Here is an 11,489-nt window from a genome sequence, read left to right as displayed (position 1 = left end):
TGCTCAGTAGAGACCCCATCTCCATAGGCAAAAGGATCGGAGAGACTCAAGTTTTGGGTTTTCACCTGACATCTGCCCTGACCAACCCTTGAACAGAAAGGCCAGGATCCTGCCATACTTCAATGGACCCCAGGGGTATATTGAAGGCATTTCCCAAGAGAAAGAAAAGTCATGCCGACCCGCCCTCAAAAGCATTGGCAAAGATTCCCAAGAGAGAAGCTGAAGAAGCAGGAGGTGAGCTGGCCCACCCTCAGAACTCTCCTGCACTCGAACCCCTGGCTTTCCTGTCATTCAGCGCTACGTAGTTCCTGTCCCAAATCAGATATCAGAACTGACGCTACCTGTCTGTGGCCTGCAGGTCTCTTTGTACCTGCCTTTTACAACTAGCCTTGATCCCCCATCTGTGTGTGTGTGTGTGTGTGTGTGTGTGTGTGTGTGTGTTACTGGGGGTGGAACTCAAGGGCCTTCTACCTCTGGCCTATATCCCCAGACCTATTTTATTTTTTATTTGAAAACAGCGTCTTGGCTAAGTTGCTGAGAGCTTCATTAAATTGCTGAGGCTGACTTCAAACCTGAGCTTTTCCTGTCTCAGTCTCCCAAGTTTAAAGGTGTGTGCCACCTCATCTGGCTGATCCCCCATCTTTAACAGGCCACTTGCTGTTGTCTTCTGTCTTACCCCATTCATTTACTCATTTATTTAAGTATTTATAAGTTACCTAAAATGTGCCAAGCACTGTTTTAGGTTATGCCAGTGAGCAGGTTTTATAAAGATCCTCACTCCTGCAGGGTACGGTGATACACACCTGTAATCCCAGTACTTGGGAGGCTGAGCCAAGGGGATTGCAGGCTTAAGCACAGCCTCAGCAACTTTTGACACCCTATTTCAAAATATAAAGGGCTGGAGTGTAGCTCAGAGGTAGGTTGCCCTGAGTTCAGTCTCCAGTACCCTCCCAAAAAAGTCCTGACCCCTTATATACAAGTGATCACCTATGAGGAAATTTGCTGTATGCTTGTGGAAGAATCCCTAGAAGGCAGGCAGTCTGGATAAAAGAAAATGATTGGTTTAGGGGGAGGGACTGCAAACGTTTCATTCTGATGATATAGAAAAGTTTGACAACAGGCATCTGGATGTCACTTCCACAGATTGGCTGAGCTCCCTACGTGCTCACGTTTTGCCCACTGGCATTGGACGAGCCCGAGCAGAACTCTTTGAGAAGCAGATTGTCCAACATGGTGGCCAGATATGCCCTGCCCAGGCCCCAGGGGTCACTCACATTGTGGTGGATGAAGGCATGGACTGTGAGCGAGCCCTCCGCATCCTCAGCCTGCCCAGGCTACCCACGGGCACTCAGCTGGTGAAGTCAGCCTGGCTGAGCACCTGCCTGCAGGAGAGAAGGCTGGTGGATACAGCTGGATTTAGCATCTTCATCCCCAACAGGTGGGCTGGTCTCAGTCTTTTCTCAAATGTTCTCTGGCAGTATCTTGAGTCTATTCTCAAGTTTGGCAAAAATAACTTACTTTTTTGTTTTTGCAGTGGATCAAACCCAAGGCCTCATACATGCTAGGAAAATGCTCTACCACTGAGCTACACTCCCAACCTTACTTTTAAAATTGAACATATTAGGAAACCAAGGTTTCAGAGTAGAGAATTGTGGACTGTGATAGGGTGAGACCTTTGGTGTGTTAACTTCCTGTCATCATTTCCCAGGTACTTAGACCAACCGCAGCCCAGCAAAGCAGACCAGGACTCTTCTGCTCCTCCTGGTGTCCATGCAGTTCTTCCTAGGACAGCCCTCTCTCTTCCCCCTCCTCCCACCAGAGTTGTGTCTCCTCTCCAGAAGGCAGAAGAGGCACCAAACTCCCAAGCCCAGGTCAGTCCAACCGCCCAGCCCCCTTTCCCTAGGAATCTGCTCACAGAAATGGGGAGGGCACAGTGGTCACTCAGAAAGTCCTAGACTCCCGTAATGTCTCTTAATTGTGAAGCCATTTAGTTCTTCCCAACACCCATCACTACTGCATATAGGCCATGTCTGCTCCATGCCACTGTGTATCTCAGGACTGGGCACTGGGAGCCACACAGAACATGGCTCGACACTTAAGGAGACCCATGCCTGATGCAGAAACCCCAGCCTCATGTTGGGTCTGAGTTCGAGATACCCCATACACAAAGACAACCCGCCTCACAGAGGGCAGTAATCTGCTGGCTTTTCTTCCCTACCTCAAGCCCAGCTCTGATGATGAAAGCAGTGACGGGGAAGGGCCCCCGGTTAGCGCAGCTGACCTGGGAGCCCTGATCAGCGGCCACTACCCCACCCAACCCGAGGAAGAGCCTGGCCCAGCCCCAGAGGCCCTGGCTAAGTGGGTCTGTGCACAGCCCTCGAGCCAGAAGATGGCCAACCACAACCTGCACATCACAGAGAAGCTGGAAGTCCTGGCCAGAGCCTACAGTGTCCAGGGAGACAAGTGGAGAGCCCTGGGCTACGCCAAGGCCATCAATGCCCTCAAGAGTCACCACAAGCCTGTCAGCTCCTACCAGGTACCGGGAGCCAGGGTGGGGTATGAGATCCTCTCTTTTCTAGCAGGGTCCAGTGGCCGCACCAGCCACCAGTGGGCATCAGGTTTAGTGGTAAGATTTTATGATGACTGGGATTATGCACAAAAGAATTAAAATGAAAAACAAGAGCAGACTGGCAAAGCCTGGATCATTGTTGAAGCCAGGTGATGGGTGCTTGGGGGTTCATTGTCATTCTCTTTACATTATTTATTTATTTATCCCAGTGGCATTCTACCTCCAAGCTACACCCCCAGTGCTTCTTTATTCTTTATTCTTTATTTTATTTTATTTTTATTTTTTATTTTATTTACTTATTTTTTTGTAGTACTGGGGTCCCTGGAAGCCCTTCTACCTCTGGGCTATGCTCCTAGACCTATTTTTTTTTTTTAATATTTTTATTTGGAAACAGGATCTCTTAAGCCAGCATGGCTGGCTTCAAACCTGCGTGATCCTCCTGTCTCCACCTCCCAAGCGTGGGGATTACAAACGTGCGCCACCATGCCCGGCTTTTTATTCTTTATTTTGAAACAGGGTCTCACTAAGTTGCAAAGGCCTCACTAAGTAGCTGAGGCTGGCCATGAACCTGCAATCCTCCTATCTCAGCCTCCCAAGTACTGGGATTACAAGTGTGCCCCACCACACCGGCTTTTATTTTTACTTTTGAAACAGGGTCTCACTAGGTTGATGAAAGTCTCACTGCTTGCTGATGCTGTCCTCAAACCTGTGATCCTCCTGTCTTAGCCTCCTAAGTACTGGGATTACAAGCATGCCTCACTACACCAGGCTTTACTTTTAAGTTTCTTATATAATAGAAAGGTTTTTGGTTTTGGTACTGGGGATTAAAACAAGGGGCATTCTACCCCAAAACTACACCCCCAGCCTGATTTTATTTATTATTTCAAGACAGCAAAACTTCATTGAGTTGCTGAGTTTGGCCTCAAACTTGCAGTCTTCCTGTCTCAGCTTCCCAAGTATTAGGATCATAGGCATGCACCACCACACCTGGCACAGAATAGAAAGTTTAAAGTAAATATTTATTTATTTATTTATTGCAGTACTGGGGATTGAACCCAGGGACATTCTATCTCTGAACTACCTTCCCAGACCTATTTTTTTATTCTTTATTTTTAAACAGGCACTCACTAAGTTGCAGAGGGCCTCACTAAGTAACTAAGGCTGGCTATGAACCTGCGATTCTGCTGTCTCAGCCTCCCAAGTACTGAGATTACAAGTGTGTGCCACCATGCCTGGCTAAAGTAAAATTTTTCACTCTGGGGCCTAACAGACCAAGTTCACTAGCTGTCTGACTATATGCAAGTTAACTAAACTCTGAGCATCAGTTTTCTCGTCAATAAAAAGGAATTAAGCTGAGGGTAGTGGTGCATGCTTGTAATCTCAGTACTTGGAAGACTGAGACAGAAGCATCACAGGTTTGCCACCAGCTTCAGCAACTTGTGAGGCCTTCTGCAACTTCATGAGACCTTGTTTCAAAATGAAGAATAAAATATTGGGCAGGGAATAGAATTTCCATAGGTTTAATCAGTACCACAAAAAAAAAAAAAAGAAAGAAAGAAAAATAAATAATGGGATTACTAGCTGGGCAGAGTGGTGCACACCTGTAACCCTGTACTTGGAAGGCTGAGACAGGATTGCAGGTTCACAGCCAGCCTCAGCTACTTAGTGAGGCCTTCCACAATTTATTAAGATCCTGTTTCAAAATAAAGAATAAAAAAGCACTGAGGGAGCCGGGCGTGGTGGCGCACACTTGTAATCCCAGCATTCGGGAGGCTGAGACCGGAGGATCACGGTTCGTGAACAGACTCAGCTACTTAGTGAGGCCCTCTGCAACTCAGTGAGACCCGGTTTCAAAATAAAGAATAAAAAAAATAGGGCAGGGGGTGTAGCTCAGAGGTTGAATGCCCCTGGGTTCCATCCCCAGACCCGCCAAAAAAAAAAAAAAAAAGCACTGAGGATGTAGCTTGGAGGTAGAACACCCCTGGGGTCGATCCCCAGTACTGTGCCCATAGACACACACACACACACACACACACACACACACACACACACACACACACACACCAGTAACAATAGTGATCCATTTGTGCCCTTGTGAGGAGGAAAGGGATGGCCCCTGTGGCACAGAACTGATTGCCAGTGAGGCCTCTGTAAGAGCTGACTCCCACCGTTGCCATGACGATGAGGGTGATGGTGGTGGTTACTGGTACCATCATTATGCCCTACTTTCTATCGCTCGTCTCCATCTCTCTGGAAACCAAAAGACAAGTTCTGCAGCCATTGTATTCTATCCAGACTTCTCATCTTCAGCTATGCCCAGCCTTTCCACAGCCACACGGTGGCCAGGCTGGTTTTTCAGAAGACACCTACTAAAGGCGTCTACTTCTTCTCCTGGCTCCCCCACCACCTTCTCAGTCTTCTTTGCCTCTGCCCCCTCCCCTGCAGGAGGCCTGCAGCATCCCCGGGGTTGGGAAGCGGATGGCTGAGAAGATCCTGGAGATCCTGGAGAGCGGGCATCTGCGCAAGCTGGACCACATCAGCGAGAGCGTGCCTGTCTTAGAGCTCTTCTCCAACATCTGGGGAGCCGGGACCAAGACTGCCCATATGTGGTACCAGCAGGTCACACCCACTTGCCACTCAATATTGCTGTCTCAGAGCCCTGCCCCAGGCCATAGGGAGACCACTTTTTGAGGACAGATGGGCTCTATAGGCCCCTCTCCTAACTCCCAGGACAGCCCTGTGGCTTGGTATCCTTGAGTTGTGGGGAGAAACAAAAAGCACATTTCTCTGTCCCCCAGACCAGCAGGAGCTTCCCAAGAGGCCCACTTCGGGCCAGGTGACCAGAGCTCCCAGATCTGCCATGCCTAGAACCGCCTGGGGAGCTGGGGAACAGTGGAGGCGCAGGGCCTCCCCAGGCCAGTGGGGCCAGGAGCCAGCGTCCTCCACGGCCCTGCCTTTCCCAGGGGCCGAGGGTAGAGATCGCCTGCCCCTGGGTTTGGTCTCACCTCGGGCCTTCTTGTGCAGTCAGGGCAGCATAAGCCTCCCGCATCTACTCATGCCTGCCATGCCACTGCGTGGTCCTCATGGCCTCCCTTCTGACCGTTTCTCTTCAGGGCTTCCGGAACCTAGAAGACATCCGAAACCTGGCCTCCCTGACTGCCCAGCAGGCCATTGGCCTGAAGCATTACGACGACTTCCTGGAACGCATGCCCAGAGAGGAGGCCGCGGAGATCGAGCAGACGGTAAGCAGACGTCCCAGAGTAGTGAGGAGAGCCCGGCCCAGAGCCAGGAACCCTCATCACTCAGCTGGGGGAGCCCAGCAGGCCAGGAAGCTGGAGGTCACCAGAGGCTGGGAAAGACCAAGCTGGGACTGAAACTGCAGGCCCAGAAGGGGTGGTGGCGTGGGAGAGCTCAGCCCCGGCCCTGGGGCGAGAGTGCTCATGCCAGTGTGAGCGCTGCGTGGGGACGGGGCTGGGCTGGAGCCCCGTGCTGCTCCCACTTACTCCAGAATGTTAGGGTTTGCATAGGACTAAGCCAGGGTAGGTTAGGGTGGAGCTTCTTCACACTTGTTGATTCGCAGACTTCTTTGAGAACCTGATGAGAATCATGGACTCCTCCTCTTTCCCACCAAAATGCAGTTATGTAAAGTTCTGCATCTCTTTTTAGAGGTATGAACTTTCTGAAGCCCACCCAAGGCCCATCAGGATTAGGCTGGGGTTGGTGGAGGAGCACGTGCTGGGAGAGTTCGGTGTGAAAGCTCCTTCAAGACTGAGTTATGCTGGAGCCGGCTGTGGTGGCGCACACTTGTAATTCTAGTACTTGGGAAGTGGAAACAGGAGGATCACAGGTTCACAGCAAGCCTCAGCAACTTGATGAGGCCCTCAGCAAGACCCTGTTTCCAAAATAAAGTCGCAGCTGGAGGTGGTGGCCTTGTAATCCCAGTTCTTAGGAGGCTGAGACAGGAGGAATGCAGTTTGCAGGCAGCCTCAGCTACTTAGTGAGGCCCTTTGCAACTCAGTGAGTCCCTGTTTCAAAATAAAGAATTTAAAAAAAAAATAAGGCTGGGGGTGTAGCTCAGAGGTAGAATGCCCCTGGGTTGAATCCCCAGTACCATAAAATAAACAAGCAAATAAACAAATAAATAAATACAGTCACATAAAATAGGGCTGGGGGTATATCTCAGTTCAATCCCCAGTACCACACACACAAAAAAAGATTGAGTTATGTTGGGTACGGTGGTACAATGTGGAGGAGCCTATAATCCTCATCTCCTTGGGAGGCTGAGGCAGGAGGATTGCATGCTCAGGGCCAGCCTGTGCAATTTAGCAAGACCCTGTCTCAAAAGAAAAAATAAAAAGAGCTGGAGATGTAGTTCAGTGGTAGTTCCTGGGTTCAACTCCCAGTACTTGGGGAGAAAAAGATTGAGTTAAGATTAGGCCTCCAGTAGAACTAAGTTTTTTGTTTTGCTTTTATGGTCCTGGGTATTGAACCATGTGTATTCCTATCCCTATTTTATTATTTATTTATTTACTTACTTATTTATTTATTTTGCGGTACTGAGGATTGAACCCAGGGCCATTCTACCTCTGAGCTATAAACCTAGCCCTAGTTTTTATTCTTTATTTTGAAACAAGGTCTAAGTTGTGGAGAGCTTAACTAAGTAACTGAGGCTAGCCACAAAGATGGGACCCTCATGTCTCAGCTTCCAAGTACTGGGATTACAAGTGCCCCCATATCAGGCTTATTTTTTATTTTGAAACACCCCTGGCCCTATTTTTTATTCTTTATTTTGAAATAGGGTCTTACTAAGTTGTGGAGGGCCTCTCTAAAAGTTACTGAGGCTGGCTGCGATCCTCCTGTCTCAGCCTCCCAAGTTACTAGGATTACAGACATTTACCACCACACCTGGCGGGACTTGGGTTTTCTTAGTTTTAGTTACTGTTGAGTTGATTTGTGGTTGGCCAAGAAAAGGGTTTGATTTAGAGCTGGGTTAGACATTAAGTTTACATAAAACCTAGAGTAGAAAGAGAGTACATTTAGGGCTTGCAGTGTTATTTTATTTTATTTTAGTTAGCATTGGGATGAGGGGCCGGTGTTACAGGCTCTTGCCTGTAACACTCCCTTGGGTACGGTCGCAGTGGGTGGGACTCTGGGGAGACTGGCCAGCTCCACTCCAGGCCATGGGAGGATGGACAGGCCCTTTGTCCTCTTGTCACCAGACCTTAGGACAAGTGATGACACCGTCACTCAGCCACGGTGTCCGGGCACAGAGAATGCCCCAGCCAGCCGCTGGGCCACAGCCCATTGGAACTGAGGAGGCTTCCCACCTGCCCCCCACCCCCTCGTGGGGCTCCAGGCTTAGGGGTTTGATGGGATTACTCATCTGGGCCTCCTCCTCCTATTCTCCTAGGAGGCCCAAGAAGAGCCTAAGGGGATTAGCAGAGCCCTGTCTGTCAGGAGAATTGAGGTGTCCTGGCTGCGGGTATCCAGGGCCCCAGAAATCTGTCCTGGAGTGGAGGCGGGGCTGCATCTGCATGTGAAAGGCCCCAGCAGCCTAAGCTGGAGGCTAACGGGTTTATTTCTCCTGAGTGAAGGATGGTCCTTCAACCGACAGGGGCCTCTGTCCCTGCTCCCCCTGGGAAGGGACGAGGGCTTGGATTGGCCCCCTTTCCTTCCTTTCCTGTCCCTCCCACAGGTGCAGTTATATTTCTGTGATTCATTTTCTTCCAGGCCTGGGCCTGAGGCTCACTGCTGGCCCATGCCCTGGCCTTGAGCCCCAGCCCAAACCCATAGACAGCTGTGCTGTTGAGACCTGCTCGGGGCTTGCAGCACCTGGCCCTTGTCCTGAGGGGGGTTTCATAGACCTAGACTCGTGGCTACGGGTCAAGACAGGGCTGAGAGAATGTCTTTCTGCTCTTGAAGGGCCGCAGAGGAAGCCATGGGTGCCCTCCCGCAGAGGTGGAGTCGCATCCTGGAGCTCTCCTGGGACGTGCCCTGCAGTTTGGGGTGCCCTTCCTCTGCCCAGTGCCAGCTGGAGGACAGCAGTGCCTGGGGGTGCCCTCAGCCCAACAGTAGGCATGGCGGTTGGCCTGGGGCACAGTGGACCCTGGGTCAGAGAGGCCCTCCTCTAGGGGCCTGAGGCCCGCAGCCCTCACCCCTGCCTGCTCTTGCCCAGGTCCGGGCCTCGGCCCAGGCCTTCAACCCTGGGCTGCTGTGTGTGGCGTGTGGCTCTTACAGACGGGGGAAGACGACCTGTGGTGATGTGGACGTGCTCATCACCCACCCAGATGGCCGGTCCCACCAGGGCATCTTCAGCCAGCTCCTTGACAGCCTCCGGCAGCAAGGTATAAGCGCCGTGCCTGGGTGAGAGGTTGCAGTGGGGAGGAGGGGGAATGCCAAGTTGCCGTCTGGCGGGAAGGAGCTTTAGTGAGATGACAGGCGCCAGGAGCATCCGCAGGCTCAAGCTGTCCTCTAGTCCTCCTGTGGCACTAGCAGGAGACAGGCAAATTACTGTCCCCATTTCACAGATTGCGAGATGGCAGAGGCAAGGTCACTCAGCACAGAAACAGGCGAGCTGGGAACAGAACGCAGGGGTCAGGAGGGACTGGGAGGGTGAGCGGCCCCAGGCCTGGCCGTGCCCACCCAGCCATCCCCCGTGCCTGGCCAGGGTTCCTCACGGATGACCTGGTGAGCCAGGAAGAGAACGGCGAGCAGCAGAAGTACTTGGGTGTGTGCCAGCTGCCGGGGCCAGGGCGGCGGCACCGGCGGCTGGACATCATCGTCGCGCCTTACAGTGAGTTTGCCTGTGCCCTGCTCTACTTCACGGGCTCGGCCCACTTCAACCGGTCCATGCGGGCTCTGGCCAAGACCAAGGGCATGAACTTGTCGGAGCATGCCCTCCACGAGGCTGTGGTCCGAAACACTCACGGCTTCAAGGTGGGTGCTGGCCGAGTGCTGCCCACCCCTACTGAGAAGGATGTGTTCAGGCTCTTAGGCCTCCCCTACCGAGAGCCCGCTGAGCGTGACTGGTGACCTGTATGGCGGCGCGGAGCCGCGCTCGGCCCACCTGGCCGTCCAGGCCCCCCTACCAGCCATAGCTGGCTGGACCTCACACTTCAACCACCAGCTGTTCTCTGGGAACCCAAGCCTGCATCTCTGGGCCTGAGGAAAAGAGCCGGCCCGGCTCCCAAGGATTGCCCAGCCCTCTCTCAGACAGACTCAGGTGGCTACCCCGACTACCTCTCCAGGCACGTTGCCCTATTTTAAGCAGGAATGGGTGACTGATAAAGCGCCAGCTTCCTGAGCTGATGCCCAGGCGTCCTCTTTCACACCCTGAGAAAGATGGAGCTGCTGGGGGCAGGACAGAAGCTCCAGGGGAGAGGGAAACAGCTGTGGTCTCAGCATCATCCCAGACCTTCAAATAGGAGAGCGAGGTCCCTCCACCCACCCTGCCTCTCGTGCAGCTGGAGCTGCAGGGAAGGGGTGCTCAGGGCTCTGTGATGGCAGCGTGTGAGGGCCCTGGGGCCCAGTAAAGTGCATTTGACAGTCAACCTGCCTGGTGTCTGTGCTGCCGCTTCTGCCTGCTGCCTTCCACCAGGGAGGCCAGAGGCGGGAGCTGAGTGGCAGAGCCCAGAAAAACTGCATTAACCGTCCCAAGATGAGCCTGGCTGAGCCAGCTCCTGGACCCAGAATGGGAACCGCGGTGGATGTTGCAAGGGAGAATAGCCAGGCGCCATGGCTCATGCCTGCAGTGCTGACTGCTGGGGAGACAGACTGGAGGGTTGCAAGTTAGAGGCCAGCCTGAGCAGCTTAGCGAGACCCTATCTAGCAGCCTGAGGGTGGGTCTCCACCCCCAGCCCAGATCCTTGATGCCCAAGCTGTGGGACCTTGTCTGTATTAGTCTAACTGGGGAAGGAACCCAGGGAATGGCCATTCCACAGCTCAAGACCAACCTGAGAGGTGGCCACAGCCCAGTCCCAAAGCCCTGGAGGGGAGGCTTTCCTTGCAGACCTGCTCACCGGGAGGCCAGGCCTGAGAGGCAGGAAGGCTCATGGCCCTTAGGGCTGCCTTTGGCCCTTCTGGGTAAGCTCTGCCAGCCCTGCTCCCGACTGTCCTCCGAGGGTGGGACCGGCTGAAGAAGCCCAAAGACAGCCTAGTCAGGTGAGGGACTTGCTTCTCACCTTTTGCTTCCCACCTCAGTGCCCCAGGCAGCGCAGGTCCTCAGGGCAAGGCCCTCAGGGCAAGAAGCTGAGAGCCTCAGGGCTGTGGGCCTGGTGACCTGGCGGAGTTAACCCCTTCCTCATCGCAGGCACTACAGAGCCACCTTCTTTGTCTGAAATCAGGTCTGAACCCCTTTCCTGTTACCCCTCCGGTCTGCCTTAACCTTTTGCCCCAGGAGACTCAGACTTCAAGCTGTGCCCTCAAACCACAGGGCCTTCTGGTCCCCCGGCCTGGCAAGGCCAGCAGGAATCATGAGAGAGGAGCGTGTCCACGCCCACCAAGGACCATCCTAGGTGGTGTACTCTGGCTGCTCCATCTGACCCAGGCACCCAGGAGGCCGCCCAGGTCAATCCACTCAGTGTCTCAGGGAAGGCTGTCCAGACAGGGAAAGGGTGCTGGGGTCTCCTGCTACCTCAGAGCCTGGCCACATCCTGCCAGGAGACTGAGTTTTAGAGCTCTGGTAGGAACTGGGGTCCTGTTCAGCAGCCAAGCACCCCATGAACTACCTCCCAGCTACTACCAGTCCCAGTGAGGATGAAAGGTACCCCACACGCCTGTTCCATGCCCCTAGCCCAGTCCCTCACTCTGTCCCTGAGCCAGGGTTGTCCCTGGCCAGACCACATGTGTAGTAGGCAGAATAATGGCCCCCAAAGATGTCTATTCCCTAATGGAACCTATGGGCGTGTGGCTTCCCTTGACT

At 53.1% G+C, this 11,489-nt stretch overlaps 1 protein-coding gene across 3 annotated transcripts; it reads left to right on the top strand.

The window, feature by feature from the left end:
* Positions 1-80: 80 nt before the first annotated feature.
* POLL (DNA polymerase lambda) lies at positions 81-9,601 on the top strand (the record flags this gene model as incomplete). Of its 3 annotated transcripts, none has more annotated exons than XM_080694501.1 (8): positions 81-234; positions 1,144-1,438; positions 1,709-1,871; positions 2,225-2,536; positions 5,015-5,188; positions 5,683-5,811; positions 8,745-8,913; positions 9,237-9,601. In XM_080694501.1, the coding sequence occupies 8 exons, from the start codon at positions 123-125 to the stop codon at positions 9,599-9,601; spliced, it is 1,719 nt and encodes a 572-aa protein (XP_080550627.1). The 3 variants fall into 3 exon arrangements, with proteins under 3 accessions (XP_080550627.1, XP_080550626.1, XP_080550625.1); XM_080694500.1 differs by having other exon boundaries at positions 123-234; positions 2,225-2,266; XM_080694499.1 differs by having other exon boundaries at positions 123-234; positions 1,144-1,452; positions 1,717-1,871.
* Between the last annotated feature and the right edge of the window lie 1,888 nt (positions 9,602-11,489).

Source organism: Muscardinus avellanarius (assembly GCF_963383645.1).
Source record: "Muscardinus avellanarius genome assembly, chromosome: 4".
Lineage (NCBI taxonomy): Eukaryota > Metazoa > Chordata > Mammalia > Rodentia > Gliridae > Muscardinus > Muscardinus avellanarius.
This window is presented reverse-complemented; position numbering and strand designations above follow the sequence as displayed.